General features: G+C 47.3%; 1 protein-coding gene across 3 annotated transcripts in view; it reads right to left on the bottom strand.

Moving 5' to 3' along the window:
* Positions 1-8,109: 8,109 nt before the first annotated feature.
* The window catches only part of ANOS1 (anosmin 1), a 179,994-nt gene continuing 164,189 nt past the window's right edge, over positions 8,110-23,914 (bottom strand). For all 3 annotated transcript variants that reach the window (XM_027050598.2, XM_027050597.2, XM_053202044.1), the window contains 5 exons: positions 15,608-15,702; positions 13,399-13,570; positions 12,401-12,621; positions 10,625-10,766; positions 8,110-9,358 (listed from right to left, as the gene is read on the bottom strand). In XM_027050598.2, the coding sequence (XP_026906399.2) occupies positions 9,300-9,358; positions 10,625-10,766; positions 12,401-12,621; positions 13,399-13,570; positions 15,608-15,702 (689 nt within the window). In that variant the 3' untranslated portion in view covers positions 8,110-9,299. The remainder of the gene's footprint in view (positions 9,359-10,624; positions 10,767-12,400; positions 12,622-13,398; positions 13,571-15,607; positions 15,703-23,914) is intronic.

Here is a 23,914-nt window from a genome sequence, read left to right on the forward strand (position 1 = left end):
AAAGAATGTGTCTTCTGCTGTTTTAAGATGGAATGTTTTGAATATATCTATTAGATCCTTCTGGTCCAGTGTATCATTCAAAGCTACTGTTTTCTTGTTGATTTTCTGTTTGGATGATGTATCCATAGACATAAGTGGGGTATTTATGTTTGTTTTTAGGTGTTTTATGTATTTGGATGCTTTTATGATGGGTGCATAAATATTTGCAATTGTTATATCTTGTTGGATTGTCCTCTTTATGATTAGAGAGTGTCTTTCTTTGTTTCTTGTTACAGTCTGTTTCAAACTCTATTTTGTCCATATAAGCATTGGTACTCAGGCTTTCGTATCACTTCCATTTGCGTGATAAATGCTTTTCCATCACTTCACTTTCTGTCTTCATGTGTCCTTAGGTCTGAAATGAGTTTTTTGTAGGCAGCATGTAGATGGATTTTTTTTTTTTTTATCCATTCCGCCATCCTGTATCATTTGATTGGAGCATGTAGTCTCTTTACATTCAAAGTATTTATTGATAGCTATGTATTTATTGTCATTTTGCTACTCGCTGTATGGTTTTTCTGGTTCTTCTCTGTTCCTCTCTTCTCTTGCTCTGTTCTCAGTTACTTGGCTTTCTTTAGTGACATACTTGGATTCCCTTCTCTATTTTTTACATATCTGTTACTGATTTTTGATTTGTGGTTACAGTAGGTTTGCATATAACATCTTATGCATATAGCAGTATATATTTTGTAGGTAGTTGGTTATGTTCGTACCATTTTTTTAATGTTTATTTTTATTTTTGACAGAGAGACAGAGCATGAGTGGGGGAGGGGCAGAGAGAGAGGGAGACACAGAATCCGAAGCAAGCTCCAGGCTCTGAGCTGTCAGCACAGAGCCCGACATGGGGCTCGAACTCACAGACTGCAAGATCATGGCCTGAGCCGAAGTTAGACACTCCATCGACTGAGCCACCCAGGCGCCCCTGTACCATTTTTTAAATAATTTTTTAAAAATGTTTATTTATATTTGAGAGAGAGAGAGAGCAGGGGAAGGGCAGAGAGAGAAGGAGACACAGAATCTGAAGCAGGCTTCAGGCTCTGAGCTGTCAGCATGGAGCCCGACGCGGGGCTCAAACCCACGAACAGTGAGATCATGACCTGAGCTGAAGTCAGACGCTTAACAGACTGAGCCACCCAGATGCCCCTATACCCTTTTTTAAAATGTGTAATGTTTATTTACCTTTGAGAGAGAGAGAGGGAGCGCGCACTGGTGGGGGAAGGACAGAGAGAGGGAGACCCAGAATCCGAAGCAGGCACCAGGCTCTGAGCCGTCAGCACAGAGCCCAATGCGGGGCTTGAAACCACGAACCGTGAGATCGTGACCTGAGTCAAAGTTGGACGCCCAACCGACTGAGCCACACAGGCGCCCCCATTTGTACCCATTCTTTACTCCTCTCCCCCGTGACACACGTTTTATGCATATGGTATCACACTTTACATCCTTTTATTTTGTGAATCCCTTGATTGGTTTTTATAGATATACTTACTTTAACTGCTTCCGTGCTCCTACTTTCCTTACTCCTGCTTATGGTCTTTCCTTTCCATTCAAAACTATGCCTTTAACATTTCTTGTAGGGCTGGTTTGGTGGTGGGAATGGTGCCCACCAGCTCTTTAGTTCTTGAAGAAGTCTCCTGAGGATTTGTGCCCTTCTATCCTGTGCTCCTAGATTAGTCAACACATCTCCCTCCCATATACCCCAGTTGTTGTTCAAACTGTTGTTATGCTGCCACTTGATGGGCAAAGACTGAGTTTCCTCTCACCCTCTGGCTCTCCCAGAGCCGAGCCTGGTGATGTTTAAAATTCTAGGTGTTAAGCCCCAGGATTGTTAGAACTCAGAAGTCAAGTGCCTCTGGTTTTCAAAGCCAAACATTATGGGTATTTGTTTTCCCCATGTGGGTCCCCAGAGCTGGGGAGTGCCTGCTCTGGCTTCTCCTCCTCTCCCTTCTCTGTACCCGCTGTGTCCCTCCCTCCCTCAGACAGTCCTGCAGGTGTTTGGTTCCCGAACAGGTCTCTGCCCTTCCTATTCTCAATACGGCCTCTTTTCTACATTTAGTTGTGGAGAGTCTTGGGTCATTTCCTGGCTTATTTACACTCATGTGGGTGCATTCATATGATTATAGCTGTAGGACGAGGGGAGCCTAGGATCCTCCTTTCTGCCATGCTGTACACAGTACCTTTTGTAACTTGAGCTTATGGAGGACAGGCTGACAGGCAGAAGAGTCTAGTGGCCTGATACTCATGGCCCAGGTTCATTTTCAGACTTTGTAACTCACTAGCTACCTGATCTGGAGCTGACTTAACTTGTATCTCACTTTCCTCAGCTTTAACATGCTGCCATCCCCTTAGGATGACTGAAGAAATGAATGAACTCATGCAAATAGCACACTTAGCCAAGTGCCTCACTGTTACTGCGCCCTCAGTAAATGTTAGCTGTAGGGGTTAATTCTATTAGCTGTTTCCCTTGTAAACTACAGAGAGGGCCTTATGATCGACCCAGCGCAATGCCCAGAGGGTACACTCAACGAAGGCATGAGGAATGGTTTCCATTATTCGTAATGCAGCCAATTGCTTTTGATGGGCTGTCGTTTGAGATGAGGAAGGAGATATCTAGGACAAAGAGGTCAGAATCAGTTTTGGATTGCACACAGTCTGGGGCTCGAAGTTCACTGACAGATCGATTCTAATTGGCTGTCTTTGACTACATGTAAATCACTACAAGCTGCCTCTGTGAAAGCTGTTTCACCAGGCCAGAAAAGATTATAATTTCCACTAACGGCACATTAGAATATCCAAGCTGGGTCTGACCACCTATATGTTGTATCAGTATGTGCCACAGTAAATCCCCAGGTACCAAGAGAAGACTGGGCTATCTCTGGGTATACCTGCGTCTGTCTACACGTGGGACTGTCTGCATGTGTACTCAGTGTCTGTGTGTCTGTCTTCGCATGTGATTCAGTGAAGCATAAAGTGTGGTCAGAAAACTTCACTCCGGTGCAATCCAATTGTATGCTACGGTATGACTCTGTACTCCTTCAGCTCTGCGAGCAGGAATGTCTATACCATTTGTCGTTCATTCGTATCTTCCCATCGTCTGGAAGAGTGGTTCTCCGTATCAGGCACATACGAGAATTAGCTGGGGAATTAGCTCTCAAACAGCTCTGTTGTCCACACATCACCCCACGTCTGAAGGTACCAGAAGACACTGGCCTTCTTCAAAGCCTCCCAGGGGATTCAAGTAGGCAGCCAGTTCTGAGAGCCACTGACCCAGGGTCATGCTAATAACCAGGGGCGATCATTCAAAACTCAATCTTTACGTGTTACAGTAATCTGAGACTGGAAACTTCCCTACTTTGGGCAGCGTTTACTGTTGTAGATAATGAATTTCAGTTTCCTTTTTTTTTTTTTTCTTTCTCAAAGCTACTTGTAGACCATGGATATGCACCTGGATTACTGTTAGTCCATGAAATGACTTTTCAAATCTATACATTTTAATTACAGTTAAATTTAGTTTCACTGAACAAGACCGGTTTCTCAGACATGCAGCCTCTTCACCATGACGTATACCTGTGCATATAGGTAAATATATTAGGGATACAGGTGTATCTACATTAGGATTGCTAACATTTGTTTTCTATCGAAGTAAGACTCGTGTAAACACAAAGTGTTAAAAGTGTGCAACCCAGTAGCATTTGGTACATTCGCAATGTTGTGCAACCATATCCTGTAGGTACAGAGCATTTCCATTAACTCCAGAGGGAGGTCCTGTGCCCGTGGAGCAGTCACTGGCATGCCCCCACCCCGAGCTCCTGGCGACCACCCATCTGCCTTCTGCATGGGGACTTCCCCAGTCCAGACGTCTGATAAAAATGCAGGCATACAGGGGTGCCCGGCTGGCTCTGTCGGTTGAGCGTCCGGCCTTGGCTCAGGTCATGATCTCACAGTTCATGAGTTCGAGCCCCACATCAGGCTCTCTGCTGTCAGCACGGAGCCTGCTTCAGATCCTTTGTCCCCTTCTCTCTCGGCCCCTCCCCCACTCACGGTCTCTCTCTCTCTCTCTCTCTCTCTGTCTCTCTCTCAAAAATAAACATTTAAAAAATGCAGTCCTACAGTATGTGGCCTTTGGGGTCTGGATTCCTACATGTTATTGCTAATTGTTTTTAAAGAACCTGTCACCATTGTGATTTGAAAATTCCGCAGTGATGTTCAGAACATGTTTCTGTCTGTGGCTCACCTGCCAGTATGAGTCTTATCACTGTGGCTTCCAAAACGTGTCCCCAATCTGTTGGCTTCCCTGCACATCTGTGACCGTTGCATTTTAATCCGCAATCCCGTCTTTGCCAGGACAAAGGCCACGTCTTCGGCCTGATCTGCCCCTTTATTTTTCTTCACACCAGCTCTTCTGCCCATGGCCGCCAGAGCGATCTTTAAAAATATTCGCGAGACCTTGAACTTCCTATCCTGGCCTCTCTCTCCCTGCATCCCACAGCGTCTCAGCTCCCCACCTCTGAGCATTTCCATTTATTATTATTTGCTGTTCATTTATTGTCATATCTTATCTATCACGCCTCTGCCTACTTTGAGGAAGAAAGCAAACGGGGAGCTTTCCTTTTGTAGGCAATGTCCCACCTCTAGAACAGGACCAGGTACACAGCAGAAACTGAGGGAATGTTTGTCGAATGAATGTATAAATCAAGTGGGTGATTTTATGGAGGAAGGAGAAGATTGAGGTTCCCCTGGAGAACACCACGCTATTCCTCACTCTTTATGTGGTGGCATTTGGCTCATTCAGAGCAGATAGATATGCTGATGTCCCAGTGGGAAGTACAGGAAAGGCTCACAATTGTCCTTGGATGCTGGAAACCGGGAGCTCTGAATACAGTGCATGGTGTTGAAAACCACAGAGGCAGGGACGAGACTAAGAGAAGTTCGTACCTCTAGCCTTGTATGCATGCATGGGGGAGGGGGACACTTTGAATTGTAGACTATTGACAAACAATGCCACCAAAGCCGTCAGCAATAACAGCCGTAAGTAAATACTATGAAAGAAATCTCAAGTGTCATCTCCAGGCCCCAGAATACTTTCATTAGGATGAAGTACGTTTGCCACACCTCAAATTCCATTCATACTGACTTTTTGACTCTCGCTGGGAACATAGGGGGAACAAAATGGAAAAACAAAAGTGTGGTTTTTGTTTTTGTTTTTTTTTAATAAATGAGTCTAGTCCACCGGGCAGGTGTAAGGATACTTTATTACTGAATCAGTATGTACAAACTCTAACATGAAAATAATGAGTCACAGAATATCAGACTATTTACAATACTTTTTTTTTTTTTTACAAAATGCTTTTTTTTACAGGATTACTTCTCTCTAAATAACATGACAGACACACACAAAAATCACTTTTTTTTTATTACAGACATAAATAAATATTGACGTGAAATGACCAGTCTAAGAGGCGTGATCTCTGTTGGCCATTCGGATGAGAAGGTAGGTCTTTTGTTATCTGCACACTACAGTATAATTAAGTAAAGAAATAGTAACTTTACATACAGACCTCTGTTAATCACTCTGTCAATGGTAGAACTTGCTAAAATACTCAGTAGAGGTAAGAAACGGAGTCTGGCCATGCAGAATCATAGGTAAGAGTCACCATCGTTATGCATTTATTATTTTCCGTGAGTTATAAGTACATGCAACAGTGAGCCTTCCTGTTCTGGTTACAACGTGAAGGTTTGTATAAAAAGATTCAGAGATAGTTGGAATCGTGGGAATGAGCAAACTTAGTTACTAAATCCATGGCACAAGGTGTAAGAAAGGGCATTAAATAAATAAGTCATTATCACAAGTGACGCTGACTAGTAGGAAGGACAGAATTACTGTGGGTACTTGCACGATACAGACACGAGTCAAAATTCAGCGTCGCCATCACGGGTTTCAGAGCACATAAGACACACTACGGGGGCTTTGAAGTCGAATGTTGTAACTTCCCGGGGCTTACTCCTGTAATTTACTCAGTTCCTTATGCAAGGTAAAGAATCACTGGCTGTCCCCGGTTGGGGACATCTGGCGGGTAAGGAGCCAGGGATGCTGTGCTACACCCCAGCGTGTAACCGGCCCCAGCGCCCCATCTGCTGAGCTGCAGAAAGCCTGCTTTGTAGAGTTAGTGACGGGCTCTTTCAGGTTCCCAGGAAACAGACGTATCTTTAAACTTGGGTTTGTTTCATAATCGTTTCAAAAAACTCCCTGCCATCAATTTTAGTGTCTCTACTATGTCATATTAAAACAACGAATGGCTTAAAAGGGCGCACGCTCACTTATAGATGTCGCCCCACGGGGCTCCAGTTAGAAAAAGAGGGCAGAACAGGTAACTTCACCGGCCGCTGCGGTGAAGCCACCAGCCGGGACTTGAGGACTTGCTGTTTTGGGTGGGCATTTTGAATTTTTTTTTTTCAACGTTTATTTATTTTTGGGACAGAGAGAGACAGAGCATGAACGGGGGAGGGGCAGAGAGAGAGGGAGACACAGAATCCGAAACAGGCTCCAGGCTCTGAGCCATCAGCCCAGAGCCCGACGCGGGGCTCGAACCCACGGACCGCGAGATCGTGACCTGGCTGAAGTCAGACGCTTAACCGACTGCACCACCCAGGCGCCCCAAGGGTGGGCATTTTGAAGAGTGAATACGGTCACTGAATATATGTGTCCTCATAGAAGAGAGATGCATTTAATTTCAGTAAGATGTATTCGAGACTTAGCCACGTAGACTGTGTTTAGAGGAAAAAAAAAAAAACCCATAGGTTATATCCCTTAATTAGGGCACTCAAATTTTTAAAATTAAAAAAAATGTATATTTTGGCCGATTTGCATATGATTGAAATTCATAGAAGAAACTCATGTTTCCTTAATCACCCCATCAATAGCGTTTGTCTTCCAAAAATGTGAATAACATTTAAGTTACGAATGTTACTGCAGAATTAGATGCTCCTAGGAGCTGCTTTCAATTTCCTAAGGGAGCTGTAAGCTTCAGAACGTTCATGCAAACTAACCATAGATTTGCTCATCGTCTCTTACCCAGATAAAAGAAACATAATTAAACTTTATAAAATTAAACTTATATAATAATTTAATGTTTTGTATGTATGTATACACGCCTCCATTTTGAACTATACAACCATACAAAAATTTGCTGGCGCAAATATTGGGTTTGTTCGTGACAAAGTAACAAACTTGTAGCCAATGTTAAACATCTTCATTTGCGGAAATTTGACAATTTGAAATTCAGCTGCTGCTAAGGGCACTGGCATGAGTCAGAGCTTCCTGGAAGATACTGTGGTGTTGGGTCAAGCTCGGGGCTGTGTGAAAGGAGGGGCGTCTGCCGTGCTGTGCGTTCCAAATGCGAAACTCTGCGAGCCAGGTGACCTTCACACCACGTTGTGCTAAGGGTGTCGCAGACCCTGTTGGGAGCTGCAGAAAACACTTAGGAAGCAACACGCGCTTCCTGCTGAGATTCCCCAGGAGCGTCACTTGTGCTAAGCTGCAAAATATTGCCTGTGTCGTCGACTTTTAAAAGTCGTTACCACACAGGAACCAGTTTTCAGTATCTGTCACCACATATCCATGCGTATGGACCGTGTTTCCTAAAGATGTGCATCGAGAGGACAGGAAAAACAGTCTCTCTCCATTTTGTAGTGCATTTGCTTCCTGACACTGTGGAGAAGCCACAAGAAGTGAAGAAGTCCAGAGTTCTCTCCTCCAGGAGCCGTCAGGGCGTCCGCACACTCTCAGGAAACCACACCACGGTAAGTACCCAGTCCCACCATCAAAACCCAAGAAGACGGTACCGAAACCTTCCCCAGTTTACGTAGGTACATAGTGGGATGAGGAAGGCTTTCCCTTTAAATGTTTAACTTCTGACACATTGCTGTTTCCTCATAGAAGAAACACCGGTGGGGAAAATATATAATCCTTTTCTCTAGAAGCACTGTGTCTTTATCCACCTTCGGTAGCTGTGAAAACCATTTCTTCGGTGAGTCATGCTCAAGGTCTGTGATGTGTGTGTGCCTGAGACACATACACACACACAAACAAGTACACATATCTGTGCGTTTCAAACCATAAATATGGATATTCCCTCAAGAGCAAACTTTATCCGACTAAACGCTTCTGGGTGTAAGGCTGCCCCAAGGTGCACTTCAACATCACATATGGTTGATATGTCTTGACCCGAGTCCATGCCACAGAGGGGTAGTTTGGAGGCAAACAGTACGACAGAATGGATTTGAAAGACTAAATAGCCGTCCTCTGTCAATCATGGCCTCGTGTTTCCTACATGACCGAGAATAGGGAATATTCTAGCATACAAGTAGCTTACTTTGATTAAGGAAAGGCAAAACTTAGTAAGGACTGGAAGATACCCAGTAGTTGGGATCCTTTCATTTTAAGCAAGAGGTTTTGTAAATTTTTAAGTTCGTGAAGTGGTAAAACAAAGCCTATCAGCAGCTCTTTTCTGCATTAAGAAAACAAGGAAAACGTAAGTAAGAAAACACGTCAGGGAAATGTCTCATTTTGCAGGATGAAATGTTAAAAAGTATCCCCCGGAAAGAAGTTTCATTTCTCCAAGGCAGACTCTGGATAGCAGCGTGACGGGCTGAATCTTTCCTGTTTTGGATGTCTTTTGAAAACCGCCGTTGACAGACGCGATGCTCATTCGCCTTTGTGTGAACGTAGCTTAGGGACAAGCGGAGATTTAAATTAATTGCTGTATTTGAGATTAACCTTTGTCAGTTAAAAACTACACGTGGTATAAATCATCTTAGGAAAGATCGGAATAAATAGGGCCTAAAAACTGCATCATCTCAGTTGACCCTGCAAATCAAAGCCATCGTTGAATCTAAAAACGTGTTGTTGGTTTAGCGTTATGCTTCGTGTGCGTGTGTGGACTGTGTTGAGAATGTGCTCCTCCAAATGCAGGGAGATCTCACTTCTGCAGTCATTCGATGGGGATTCGTATGTGGATATTTTGGCGTCCAGTGTCACGGGCCTCACCTTCCTTTCCTCCGTCCCCGCAGGAAGCTGGGTCCGTCCCCACTGGCTGTGTGTCGCTAGTTTCCAGAGGTGCCCGAGATCAGCAGAGGTTCCTCGGACGCAGAGTTACGGGGGCAGGGAGTTGTATGGGGCGCCTGCCTGTAGAACCACACGTGCCGGCCTGGCAGCTCAGCACGCCGGCACATTCCTTCACTTCTTGGACGTTGTCTGGAGCCGTCTAGTATCTTTCTGGGGAAGCCTTGTAATGATGAGGATGCCGATGTTTGAGGTGGGGTCCTGAAGGGTGACAGGACAGACGTATTAGTCATTGCTGCTTTGCAGGAAGCCGGGTACCGGCTGACGGTGAAAGGATGGGAGCCAGGAAGTCTTCCCTCCCACGTCCTCGTCTTCCCTGCTCCGAATCAGCCTCCCCTCCTGCTCTTGCCCACCCCTCGGTTTCTCCCCCAAATCCATAAACTCACAAGAGGACTAGCACAACCCCCTTTCCTGCATCGTACAGTTATCCAAGCACACCAAAGCCCTTTCTTTTCTTTTCTTTTCAGGTTTGTTTTTTGACAGATAGAGAAGGGGAGGAGCAGAGAGAATCCCAAGCAGGCCCTGCACTGTCAGCACAGAGCCCGACCTGCGGCTCGAACTCACGAACCATGAGATCAGACCTGACTGAAACCCAGAGCCGGACAGTCAGCCTACTGAGCCACCCAGGTGCGCCCCACGCCCTCCAAAAAAAAGTCCTTCTATTTCCTCGGAAGTTAAAAATGTAACCAGTCCTCGCATGAAACCCATTTTCAAAGGAGGAGTATCAGGACAGCATTCACCCGACCTTTACAAAGAGAAGGGGCTGCCGAGCTCTCCCAGGCTCATTGGCATCTGCCTCAATTCTAGCCGCGAACGGTAATCGGGGCAAATGTAGCTAGTACAATTGTAAATGTAAAACCAGGATTCCTGCTCTATTTTCTTAGCAACAGACAAGTCTGGAGGCACCGCTTTATAAATTTAAGCTGGAAAGAGATGAAGTCCATAATCTAAAAATCGGCAAGAGTCTCAGTGTTTTTGAAACAGTGGGTGACGATTCTTTGTAAAAACCTGGACTTCACAGTAAATCCAGTAGACTGATTTGGGTCATAGTATGAAGAAAATGTATGTCATATATTACACTCAAATATGTGTCGTGAGAAAATAATCCTTAGCAACGTGTTTCCTAGATCATCGCATGTGAAAATCATAGTTTCTAAAACAATTTCAGATTGCTGTGAGGTTATAGATTTTTCTCCCTCATGTGTATTTACAGTGTAAAAGGTAAGTAGCGAGCCTGATACGTGTAGAAAACAGAAGGGAGGAAAGGGATGCCAGGCAGGGAGGGAGCACTTAGTCACCAAGCACACGATGATGCTAATGTGGCTAAAATCAAGTCCCGTGTGGACACACATGGGGCGGAAGGACTTGAGATGAAGAGAACCCCCTGCTTCACAGGGATCTGTGATAACTCGGTCATTTATCGGAGTGTTCCCCCACATCTGCTGACTTTCTGTGTCCCACACTCACTGTGCACCGAGGGCAGTGTGAGGTCGGGCGTCCGGAAAGTTTTGATGGTGGCCGGCCCTTCCCCTCCCGCGGTCAGCACCTGCACTTCCAGTCGGTACAGCGTAGATGGCCTCAGATTGGGCACTGTTAGGACGTAATGATCCTGAGGGAGCCACACAAAAGGAAATGCTCATCAGTGACCCTTTGAAAACAGCAGGCACCGTGCAGACGCATTCTCCTGCAGGCTGGTCCCAGTCAGAGAACAGGTGTGCGTGGTCAAATGGGTGTTAGTGCAGAGACTGGGTGTGAGCACAGAGAACAGGTGTGAGCGGCCAGAGAATAGGTGTGATTGTGGAGAAAAAGGGAGTGGTCAAGAACAGGTGTGAGCATGGAGAATAGGTATGAGCCCTTGAACATGTGAGTACAGAGAACAGGTGGGAGCACGGAGGATATGTGAGTGTGGAATAGTTGTGAGTGGCCAGAGAACAGACCTGAGTGTGGAGTAGGGGTGAGCGTGGAGGACAGGTGGCAGTGGTCAGAGAACAGGTGGGAGTGGTCAGAACAGGTGGGAACAGGTGGGAGTGTGGAGAACAGGTGGGAGCATGGAGGACAGATGGGAGCATGGAGGACAGGTGGCAGTGGTCAGAGGACAGGTGGGAGCGGTCAGAGGACAGGTGGGAGCATGGAGGACAGGTGGCAGTGGTCAGAGGACAGGTGGCAGTGGTCAGAGGACAGGTGGGAGCGTGGAGGACAGGTGGCAGTGGTTGGAGAACATGTGGGAGTGCGGTGAACAGGTGACAGCGGTCAGAGCAGGTGGGAGCGTGGAGGACAGGTGGCAGTGGTCGAAGAGCAGGTGGGAAGCACAGCAGCCTCACAGGGGAGACTGGCGGCTCCCCCTCGGCCAGAGCCCTGTGCCGAATCGCCTCTCAGCACCCCGCTCGACCCTGGCAGCCCAGAGCACTTGGCAGGGTTCATGTGTGCCAAAGTGCCAGTTCTCAGAGCTCACCCTTGAGATTTCAGTGTTTGTTCCTTAACATAAGACTTTCCCATGGTTGAAAGTTTTCATCTGCACATCTTGTGATGTGAATTCTTGATCATCCAAAGTTCAGTCAACGAGCCAAGAGTTTTCCACAAAACACAGTATCTGTCAATGCCCAGGACTGAACATGTTTATTTTCATGCCAACACATTCTTTTCGGAATTCAGTAAAACCTAACACATTCATAGAATAACTACTTTTCTAATTCCAAGGAATTTTTCCTTCCGGACTTGTTTTTTTCTTTCCTTTCTTTCTCAGTGGACCAGGAGTTGGATGTCCTAAGGACATTTTTAGAGAGGGTAAAAGCCCACACATGGGGTTTGTTTTTTTTCAAGCCAAGGAATTAAGTGGCCTGGAAGACAGGCCAATTCGTTATGGGCTCTCGCCAGATTTGAAGGGGGAAAAGGGAGAGAAACAACAAGCTTCTTTGAGCTGTTTTCCCCCAATTTAACACTTCAAACAGGGCAGGTCCACTTGGACCCGAGGGACAACGGTTAAACCACTTGCCCACAGGACAGGCTCGGGGCTGCTGAAGGAATCACAGGTTATGTCCCGCTGACCGTTTTCCCTGCTCACAACAGCACCTATCATAGGTCATGAATACTTGCACAACAATGGCTCCAGAAGAAGAAAATGTGGGAAGACGCCTCAGCAGTATGGCACGCATTGTGGCGCACGAGTACCCCCACCTCCAGGGGCCGCTGACGACCAGCCGCGGACATGAGCGACATGCATACAGGAAGCAAGTCGACACTTACGGAAGGCAGTATCTGCGACTGTGAGATGATGCTGTTGGGCAAGCTGTTCTGTCTGCTCTCCGTCGTGACCTCGGCCCAGGTCACCTGAAAGCCAGTCATGGGCTGATAGAGATTGGCCTTGGCCATCTTCCAAGAAAAGTGGCCCGTGATGTTAACATCTTGGACGACAAACGAGGCAGAAAGGTTCTCGGGCTTGGCGAGCACCTTGGCAGGCACGTGACCTGGAGGGAGAGGACATAAGAGGCAGAGTTAGGCTGTGGGACACGGACTGGACATGGGAGCTGTTTGCACATATCGCGGGCACTTCAGGCAGCCGCTCCCCAGGGGAGGCGCACGTGGTCTGACCTCGGTCCTCATGCAGGGCTTCAGGCCATCACCTCCATGACCTACGGGGACAGTCAGCCAGAGGTGCTCTCAGTGCGGCCACTCTGCTGGGTGGTTTGGGGACTCTTTTTAGGACCCAGCTCTGGGGACGGGAGGAGAGAGGTCTCCGCCACGTGGCAAGATCTGGCCACTTCCTCAAGAGCAGAAGTGAGCGCCATGACCGGGGTGGGTAGTGACGCTGTGACAAGTGATCCCGTGTCAGAGCTGCGTTTCGCCAAGTCCTGGGGTCCTCGTTGCGCCTCAGGATAGGAGGACAGGTCCCGGTAAGGAGAGCAAACGGATGAAGGTCAGGGGAGGGGTGTTGTGCAAAGTGCGTAAAGGTAGGTCACGTGGCACAGGGGTGGGGTGAAAATGAAATCATTTCTGTAGAACACGCCTGAGTACAAGCACTGGAGAAACCTTGGCTTCGTTTCTAAAGGGGTGATACTGCCCGCGGAGGATGCCGTGCTGTTAGAAGGACAGAATGTGGCCCACAGCCATATATTGCCTCCCAACCTGGGCCGTCAGATTTAGAAAGCGGGGGACGTTTGCTTTTTTGGGTGTTGTGAAATACAGTGTGGAAATGTTTTCCAAGTGTGGCTGGCATCACACTGCACGTTCAGCTCAAGACGTACCTGCTTCGCCGGGACAGCTCATGTGCCGGTGGCTTTTCCCCTTCAGGGCAGAGCACGGCGGAGTCGTGAAGAAAACGGTTTCTGCCTTCAAGCGGCCCTTGGGCCGAATCGGCTGCACCGTCACCTTATATTTGCAGGAAAACGACAGATCCTGAAGAATGATATAATTTTCCTAGAGCAAGAGAGAGAGGGAATATGCTAGCCATACGTCTCATTAGGGACCAAGATGTGGCAGATGAGTCCTGTTCTAGTAAGGATAGTTTCCTGTGCATGCGTGCAGTGTGGCTTTTACAAAAACTACGAAGGAGACACTGTGCATGCTCTGGTTCCTCACGACTGTGGGCCGTCCCATGGCGTGGGACACGGCCCCTGGAAGTGAACAGGACCGCGGCGTGGCACGACCAAAGCAGCTTCATGGGACCTTCCAGGCCGCATGTGACGGTTGCCAGGCACACAGGTGGGAGTGCCAGACTGTGAACCCACGTCTCACTTGTTCCTGACGTCCAGTGTGTACCAGAGCCTGAGGCACACGTGTATGAGATGCAGGGGCTCAGCCCGCGGCCTCGGTCACGGGTCAGGATGGAGGCCGTAGTGGTGGGCAGAGTGGGGGACAGGTGCGGAGAGGAAGCAGCTGGCGCTCCGCCCAGGGGTGACGGGTGGGCGGGCAGAGCCAGGGCACCGGGCATGCCATGGGGAGAGCAGGACCAATGGCAGCCTCTGCCTGAAACACTGCCCTTCGGGAGCAAATCTACACTCCGGATGGGAATCTGCTGGAAGCCCACGTCAGCCACTAAGGACAGACTTCACAGCTACGTAAAGAATGCGTGCGAGTGGCGGGGAAGGCAGGCCTCCGTAGCTACAGATAAAGTAGCCCGTGCCGCATCAGAGCTTGAAAATAAATGGGTCTAAACATCCTTTACAAATGGCAGTGGACGAGGTGTGAGCCTTTAGCAGACTGCTTTCTCGGGATTTTCATTCTTATTTCTACCAGATACAGGATACGTGTTCAGCAAATGCGTATTATGACCTTCAGACTTTCTAGAGAGGGTAAGCCTAGGATTGGGTGGTCCCCTGAAAATAAGCCAGATTTCATACAATTCCAACGCATGCATAAGTAAAAGAACTACTAGAAGCCTCGCCTCTGCCCACAAAAAACTTAATAAGCCCTGCTTCCGGTCATTTCTTTCTCTGCTTTTCAAGTAGTTTTCCCTTTTTAAAAATGTTTCTTTTTTCTGTTTAAGCGAACGCCACAAACTTTGGGGACCACTTAAGAAAACATAAAAGGAACAACGTTGGCGAGCATGAGTTGGGACAAGTCAAATCCAGTAAAAAGCTGTATTTCTGCAGACCCGCTGACATGTTTTATCTTACTACCTTAAAGTTATGTGATCAAGATAGGATTCTAAAAATACCCCACTTGCTGCTTTAGAAAGTAGTCCAAAGAAAAATGTTCTGCTGAAATAGCGTATATCAACATGTGAGACATGTGGGGCCATGCCTTTGGAAATCTTAGACTGTCCTGCTAGATCACAGACAAGTTGCTGGCATCGATATTCTGGACACCTCACCGCCCTCTGCACGTTTTGCTGTTGGTCCCTTGATGGCCCTCTGTAGCTCGTGCATCAGCCCCAAATATTTGGAGTAACACACTGGCTGGTACCGAAGGGTTCCTGCCTGCAAGGACGTAGCGTTCTGTTCAGGTGAAAAGTCAGAAACGGTCCTGGCACACTGTGTGCGACTCAGGGAACGTCTTTCCTTCCCCGGACGAGGAGGAACTAGCCAGCGACGCGGCAGAGCAAGATGGGACGTGACAGGGTCGGACAGAAGTTCACAGGCACCGTCCCACCCGCAGATCGTGCTGCCAACTCAGGACTCAGAACAATTCAAAGCTTCTGTCCAACTAAGTCGAGACACGTGGGGTCTCAGAAGCGTTTCCCCCCTGACCTGGGAGTTCCCCACGAACGGCGTCTGCAGCCTCCGCGTTTCAGGCCCTGCCGTGTGCCCCCACGGGACGGAGCCCTCAGCAGATACTGCAGGACTGAACACAAGGACCGTTGTGTTTTCACTTCCACCTCGCGATCACCCAGCAGCTAATCCGTGAGAACGAGCTGTGTGCGTCGTACCCCAGGCACAGCTCTCAGTCCACTGTTTCCACACATCGAGGGAAGTGAAATCGCGCTGAGAATCGGGCGGTGTGACCGTCTCTTACCTGGGTGATGCCAGAAGAGGTCTCTGCTCCGGCGCTGCGGTTGTGGGCACAGACCTCCGGGAGCCACTGCACGTGGTATCGGTCGACGCTGAGATCTGTAAGGTCAGAAGGCACAGAGAGGACGGTCTGGAGCCACGGGCCGCACAGCCCGCGGCTCTCAGATCGCGACAACGGGCAGGAAGGAAATGAAGCTGTGGAAGTGAACCACAAACGCAGACGCAGAGCCGAGGAGGCGAGCGGGCCTGCAGAACTCACTGTCGGGGGGAAACCTGGCGAAATGCGAGAACCAACCGGAAAGCACAGGAAAGTCACAGCCACGGGGCTGTCAGAAGGTCTTGAGAGAAAAGTAGCCGCGGGGCCGGCGCTGAGCGGAACCCCCACAAGAAAGGGCGGCACTCGGCCGTGGGCGTCTTTGCTCCTGGGAGAGGGAATGAGCGTCCCGAGTGTGAATCCCACAGGTGGCTGACATAGCCGACAGACCCAGGCAAAATCAAAGCGTTTTCCTCACGCTGGGAGCACTGAGCAGTCAGACGAGCTCCCCTGTGTGCCTCACACGTGCCCCCAGCACAGACCCAGGTGGGCACCTTTCCCTTCCAGCGTGCACAGGTGCATATCCTCACACGCCCGTGTGTCTGATCTCTGCGGAACCCTGACTTGCTGTCCAAGACAGAACGTGGGTTCCCTGGCACAGTGTGTCCACTGTCCACACGTGGCCTCACTCGGGGCAAATCTCTCAGATAAAGGACAGACTGATGACAAGCCCCCCGCCAAGCGTGGGAAGAGGAGGTGTGGCCGGCATCAGGTTTATTCACCAACCCGCGTGCCCGAAGGTGTGGAAAGGCACTGCCCTGCCACCGATTAATACCACGTCCCCGCTGTTCACGCCAAGTGTTTAACGGAGGTTTCCAGAGGGTTAAACGCTTTGACGGGATTGGGTGGTTCTAGTGGGAATTCACTTGGAGCACTTTGGATCGAGAAAAGAGGAGCTTTCAATCAGAGAGAACAAGCGGATATCTATCAAGCAGGCACCATCAGTTCCGGGAACCACTTACCAGAGGTTTTAAGAATTACCCAACAGGCATCGGGGCTTTTTTTTTTTTTTCCAGGGGAAGAATCGTACATTACACACAAGAATGAAGTCAATGAATGAATTCATATGCTTTCTTTCAAGTGGTGCCGTTCCAGGTATACAAACCGCTGCTCTCGGGACTTAAAAGCTCACAGAGCTACATAAACAACAAACAAAGCATGTAAATGTACCTTAGGCCAGAAGGTAATTTGGCTACAGATTAATACAGAAGATAAGCAGGCAGGTGTGTTGCCAAAGGTTACGATTGTGGATCCATTCACTGGCTTATCTCCTTGAGACAGAACTTTGCAGTGAACGTGGGGAGGAGGCCTGGCGGTTGCTGTGGGCAGAGCACGCGGCCGTGAGCAGGCCATCTGCCTGCCACTGCCCAGCTACGGTGTCTGCGATGACGAAAATACCACGCATGTGGTGGCCCCTAGTCACTCGTGCCTGTAAAGCAACTGAAGTTCGTGGGTCCGAGCCCCACGTCGGGCTCTGTGCTCACATCTCAGAGCCTGGAGCCTGCTTTGGATTCTGTGACTCCTCTCTCTGCCCCTCCGCCTGTCACGCTCTCTCTCTCTCAAAATAAACATTAAAAAACAACATGTAAAAATATTTAAAGACCACATCTCCTTTCATGCTATAACATTGTTTATGATTGTAGAAGTTTGAAATAGACTTCTACTTACTTTTTCTGGGTGAGGTTACAATATTACAGCATTTACAATATGCACTTTCCCTCTTTAATAACTTCAAAGAGGCTTGTTACTGACCTCCTTGGCATAGCAACCTGGTACTTGGGATCATTTCCTCATTAACAACACTGGCAAGAAGAAACTGCTCTAGGGGCCTTGCCAACTAAATTCTGTAGCAATAAGGATAACCAAAAATACCTTTCCCAGCAAAACAAGTGACAAGAAAGGTCAAAGAGAAAATTTAAGGGACATAGATAAGAACCGAAAATTGTATCTTGGGGTGCCTGGGTGGCTCAGTCGGTTAAGCGTCTGACTTCAGCTCACGTCATGATCTCACGGCTTGTGGGTTCAAGCCCCGCATCGGGCTCTGTGCTGACAGCTCAGAGCCTGGAGCCTGCTTCGGGTTCTGTGTCTCCCTCTCTCTCTGCCCCTTCCCTGCTCGTGTTCTGTCTCTCTCTCAAAAAATAAAACATTAGGGGCGCCTGGGTGGCTCAGTTGGTTAAGCATCCGACTTCAGCTCAGGTCACGATCTCACGGTCTGTGAGTTCGAGCCCTGCGTCAGGCTCTGGGCTGATGGCTCAGAGCCTGGAGCCTGCTTCCAATTCTGTGTCTCCTCTCTCTGCCCCTCCCCCATTCATGGTCTGTCTCTCTCTGTCTCAAAAATAAATTAAAAAACGTTAAAAAAATTAAAAAAAAATAAAACATTAAAAAACATTTTTTTTAAATATTATTTTGTACAGAGACAGCAGGTAAACAGAACGAGATGATAGTATGTGGCCAATAAGTAAAAACTGTATGTTGATAGTTGAAAAAATAAAAAATGATTTTTTTTGAGTCAATAATTTCAAATTTCAGGAGCATCAGCAAACGAAATCTGTACTCATGTCTCATACTTAAACTCATGACAATGACTTAACTGATTTTGGCTCTGCTGTGAAAAAGTCACTCTAAACGCAGGCAGACAGAATAAAACTGGTCACCCGCCATTTCTGCCTCAGCGTCTCTCAGGCTTGTCTTCAGTGCAATGAGATCACCAAACGGAAAACACAACCTGATAAAACACCGATTTGGGCCCTCAGGTCTCTGCACATTGCCTTGTAGTTCACTGCCATCACCCACAGCAGCCCGCTGGCCCCATCAACAGAGTCCGTCCACGTCCCCAGCATGGAGCACACAGGCACTAAAGTGGCACTGATGTGAAGTAAAGTCATCCGCAGCCAGGGACAGTCTGCCGGATGCTTCTCCTGTCAAAGCAGCTCGAGTAGGACAAACCAGAAGCAGAGCCAGTGTCCCGGTATGAATTTCTGCTTCCCTGATTATTCTGGCCTGCTAATTTAGCATCCCTGACCCCCATGTTTCCAAAACACTACGTAAATACCACGCGGCCACTTGTCTTTACTTTGGGTCTTCTGTGCTCAAGACCTTCAAAACTGTCCTGACCTTGGGGCACCTACGTGGCTCAGTCGGTTGACGTCCAACTTTGGCTCAGGTCACGATCTCGTGGCTCATGGGTTCAAGCCCCCCATCAGGCTCTGTGCTGACAACTCAGAGCCTGGAGCCTGCTTCGGATTCTGTGTCTCCTTCTCTCTCTGCCCCTCCCTCGCTTGGGCTCTGTCTCCCTCATTCTCAAAAAAATGAATAAATGTTACAAAAAAAAAAGTCGTGAGATGGGAAGAGACTCTTGTCTGCTCTGGGGCTGACACTCCCTGCTGAGGGGACTGATTCTGGTTTGTGCTAATACTGTGATATGGCATACAGTGATAGCTGAGTACTCTCGGGACTCTAAGAATCGTATGCATTGTTTACAACGTGGTTCTATTTTCATAAGAGGAGGTGCTAAGAATGACACATTGGGGGCACCTGGGTGGCTCAGTAAGTTAGGCATCCAACTTTGGCTCAGGTCTGAACTTGCGGTTTCTGAGTTCGAGGTCCATGTCTGGCTCTGTGCTGTCAGCTCCGAGCCCACTTCAGATCCTCTGTCACCCTCTCTCTGCCCTTCCCCCATTCACAGGCATTCTCTTTCAAAAAATAAAAAAAAACAAATGACACTGGACACCCGCTTTCAACTCCATCCCCTCCCCCCCATCAGCTCTAGATGAGCTCAGCCTTGCCTGAGTTCATGGTCCCCTTTCTCAATAATTTTGTTCAGTCCCACGGCTTTCAGTATCATTTTCTTGGACTTCCAGGGAAGAGGGCACAGGAGGAGGATCCCAAGCTCACATAATGACACAGATACAGCAAGATAACACCCACCTCAGTGTAAACAACCCAGAAAATGACCTGAAGCCTAGCAGAACAGACTCATGACAGCTACATGTAGGGAAGAGGCACTGTGAAGAGGGTAGGAAGAGCAGAGACATGGTTGGCAATTAACCAGAGCCCCAGGACTGTCCTGGGAGAGAAACTCCATGGGCGTGGACCCTCACACCAGGGACCCAAAGCACAGGGGGACTCACACACGGAAGACAAGGCCCATAACGTCTGGCTTTGCAAACTAGAGGGGCAGAATTTCTTGAATTATTACCATCAGTAGAGCTTAAACATTAAACTCAGCAGGGATGACTCTGGAGAGCTGGAGGGTGAGGAGACAGAGTCCCCGCCTTTAAAGAGACAGCACAACAAATAGTCCTGCTGAGATACAGCACAGAAGCAACAGGATGAGAAACACCTGGGGTTCACAGGAGGGAGATCTGTTTAGTAACCTTAGAATATGTGCTGCAGGGAAGGGATCTTTGGGAAGTTTCTCCAAGAACAACAGTGGCAGGCACCATTTCTCTCCCTGCCCTCCCTGCCTCGAAACAGGGACGCCTGCTGCAGGACAAATAGTCTCTACCTGCTTGCTAACAATGCTCCTCTGCAGACACGCCCCCTGAAGCCAGATCTGGGCTGCACGTGGCCCTCACGAACCTTGCTAACTCCGCACACCCCTGCCCCCGTGTTCTCCTGCGGGACCCACCCCCTCCAATACACCTTTGGCCAGAGCCCATCTAAAGCAGTGCACCCAGCCTGGCACTGTGCAAACAGTCCCATCAGGGGCCAACATCACCCCAAAGCAACTCCTGCCCCAGGGCGAGGGGAAGGTAACCAACATTCCAGGACAACTGCAGCTGTAGCCCCAGCAGTGGGCTGGAGGCAGACCTCGGTTCTGACTGCAAGCCCCACCCACCAACAAGAGCTTCTCAGAGGACAACACAGGAAGAATGCCCTGCAAATGCCTGGTCTGACCCTACCCAAGCCCAAGGTGACCCCAGGCTGGCCCCTAACAACACAGGAACCAAACCCTGCCCACAACAGGCAGAGAGAGCCATGGAAGACAACTGGCGTGAAGGGAAACACAACTCAGCTACAAGAGTGCAGTGCACACAACACACAGAGCAGACTCCCCTGAGGTGCCAGACTCTGGTGAACAGGGGACACTGCATATGGGGCACTACAGAATTCTTCTTCATAAGGACACTGCTTTCAAGAGCAGGAGACGTCACTGACTTCCCTAACACAGAGAAACACACACGGAGAGTTAGACAAAATGAGGAGGCAGAGGAATATGTTCCAAATGAAACAACAGGACAAAATCACAGAAAGAGAGCTAAACAAAATGCCTGATAGAGAATTTAAAGTAATGGTCATAAAGATACTCACTGGACTTGAGAACAGACTAGAGGATCTCAGTGAGAACATCAACAGAGAGATAGAAAACATAACGAAGAACCAATGAGATGAAAACATCAATAACAGAAACTAAGAATCAACAAGAGAGAGTAAACAGGAGACTAGAGGAAGCGGAAGAGAGGCAGTGCATACTGGAGGACACGGTAACGGAAAGCAATCAAGCAGAACAAGAGAGAGAAAACTATTAATAACAACAAATGATAATACACTGAGGGAGCTCAGTGACTACATGAAACGTAATAACATTCACATTATTAGGGGGATGTAAGAAGGAGAAGAGAGAGAAAAAGGGGCAGAAAATGAGTATGAGGAAATAATAGCTGAAATCCAAATCTGGGGGAGAACACAGAAATCTGGATCCAGGAGACACAGAGAGCCCCCGAAATATCAACCCAAGGAGGTCCACAGAAGATAAATAGTAATTAAAATAGTAGAAAGTAGTGATTAAGAGAGAATTTTATGAGCAGCAAGAGAAAACAGTTGCACACGAGGGAAACCCCCTAAGGTTATCCACTGATTTTCAGAAGAAACTCTGCAGGGCAAAAGGGAATGGCATGATATATTCAAACTGCTGAAAGAAAAAAGGCTCGCAGTCAAGAATATCCAGCCAGGTTATCATTCAGAATAAAAGGAGAGAGAAAGAGTTTCCCAGACATACAAAAGCTAAAGGAATTCATCACCACTAAACCAGCCTTACAAGAAATGTTAAAGGGGCCACTTTGAGTGGAAAAGAAAGACCATAAGCAAGAATAAGAAAAGCAGTAAACACAAGCAGTAAGTTTTTGTACGAATGGATTCACAAAATAAAAGGACGTAAAGTATGACACCATATACCTAACATGGGGAGGGGAGAAGAATGAAGAATGGTTTCAAGCTTAAGTGACCATTGGAGCACCTGGGTGGCTCACTCGGTTGAGCATCTGACTCTTGATTTCGGCTCAGGTCATGATCCCAGGGGTCATGGGATCGAGTCCCAATATGGCCTCTGCAATGAGCATGGAACCTGCTTAAGATTATCTCTCTGTTCCTCTGTCCCTCCTCCACTTGCTCCCATGCACTGTCTCAAAAATAAATAGATAAATTAGACAAGATAGACAGATGGACAGTCAGTCTTGTCTTCAGCTTCATCTTGCCAAGTATGAAAATACTGCAAGCTTGTATTTAGGATATGACTTCAGGACCAAGTGTCTAACTAGAATATGAAAAACAGTGTCATGAAATCAAATGTTTCCTAAGGGGATACATAGGAAAATTCTATCCTAAATGCCTTGCTGTTCTGGTTCTTGAGCTTAAGTTCTTCCTTCCACAAATGAATTAAAAAGTCCTTGAGAAGTATTTTTAAATACTGAAATGTATTTTCAGCATGCTTCAACTATGCTTCAAAAAAGTAGATGCCTCTAATTTGTTCCTGAAATATACCTAACTCGAAATAAAAAGTAAAATGTATCCAACAGTGTCTGGCAAAAATTAAAGGCTGCACAATTTTTAATTCAATGTTAATCTCTAAATTCCAAACATCTAATGATCAAGAATGCCGGCCTGACTGAACTCAGAGCTGTGAGAAAGAGACCATCTCGGAGCACCGTGGAATAGCTGCGGTGAGGGGAACTCTCCACACTGATGGCAGGGGACATACACATGGAGAGGCATCAGAAAATGCCCATTTCTTAGATGGGAGTTTGTTCTCTAAGCATCTCTAACACCAGAAATAGCACCTGGTAGGTAGTACATGCTCAATAAATGTTAGTTGGATGATACCCTTTCACGAAATAATGCCTCGTTCTCTTCATATTTGTAAAACTGCTTTGGTGAGACAGACTTCCTGAGTTTGTACAATTCTGTAAAAGAATTCTGAACACCTAGGCAGAAGGCATTTCTACTCAAAGTAGAAGTATGTTTTCTCTCTCTGAGCTAATTTTTCATATTTTTGGAGTGCAAACACTAAGTCTAAACCAAAAAGCCTAAAATAATCAATTGTAGATTCTATTCAGAACTGATGTCTGTAGAATAACAAAAGGACAACTATTCCTTTTATAAATAATGATTGTTCCAGAAATTCACTGTTGAGGATATTTCTTTCCTTCCAGAGCATTCACTATTATAAGCCAACTACCATATGCACTAAGGTGGGCTAATATTTGATGTTTGAGTCACTTCCCTACAAAATTATATGCTGTGTCATCATAAATAATACAAAACCACTGAAGCTCTCTCTGTGAGAATATTCAATGTGAGTGAACAGATTTGTGCTTCTGAGTTCCTAACTCCCAAGTCCAAAACCAACGTCCTGGCCACCCTCACTTTTAGGAAATGTAACAGATAGCTAGAAACCAATTTCTACTTACAATTTTGTCTCAATTAGTGAACAAGATTCTCTTCTCCTCTGATTTGTCACCAACATTTAGTTTCTTTTAGGTTTTCAACTCAGTGTATCCAATGGTGGAAATTAGTTACGATTAAAGAATATTCAGGTACTTGTGCCTAAGGCTTTCAAACCATTTGAGATGGGTCTATTGAGTTGTATTCAGTGCACACAATTATAATTTTACAGAGTGAAAACGTCCAGAAAGCCAGCCAAAGTGCCCTTTTCATAACAGAAAGAGAGCTCATTTTCACATTCTGAACAGAATTCGTAAAATAGTAGCACTGTGTTTTGATTTAAAAGGCGTCTCCTTTCCTACATTTGTGATAATTATGAATGTACACATGCTTCATAAGTGTCTGGGGAACTTTGGTTTGGGATTCTGTAGGTCACAGGGTGCCTAACAGGTTTCTAGAAGGAGAACAAATGTGGAATAAGTTCGGCACACGTGCTTCCCACTTCGGAGAGGGCTGGACTCTCCAAAGCTTTCCACAGTCTCCTTCTACAGAGGG

The sequence above is a fragment of the Acinonyx jubatus genome, chromosome X (genome assembly GCF_027475565.1).
Source record: "Acinonyx jubatus isolate Ajub_Pintada_27869175 chromosome X, VMU_Ajub_asm_v1.0, whole genome shotgun sequence".
NCBI classification, from domain to species: domain Eukaryota; kingdom Metazoa; phylum Chordata; class Mammalia; order Carnivora; family Felidae; genus Acinonyx; species Acinonyx jubatus.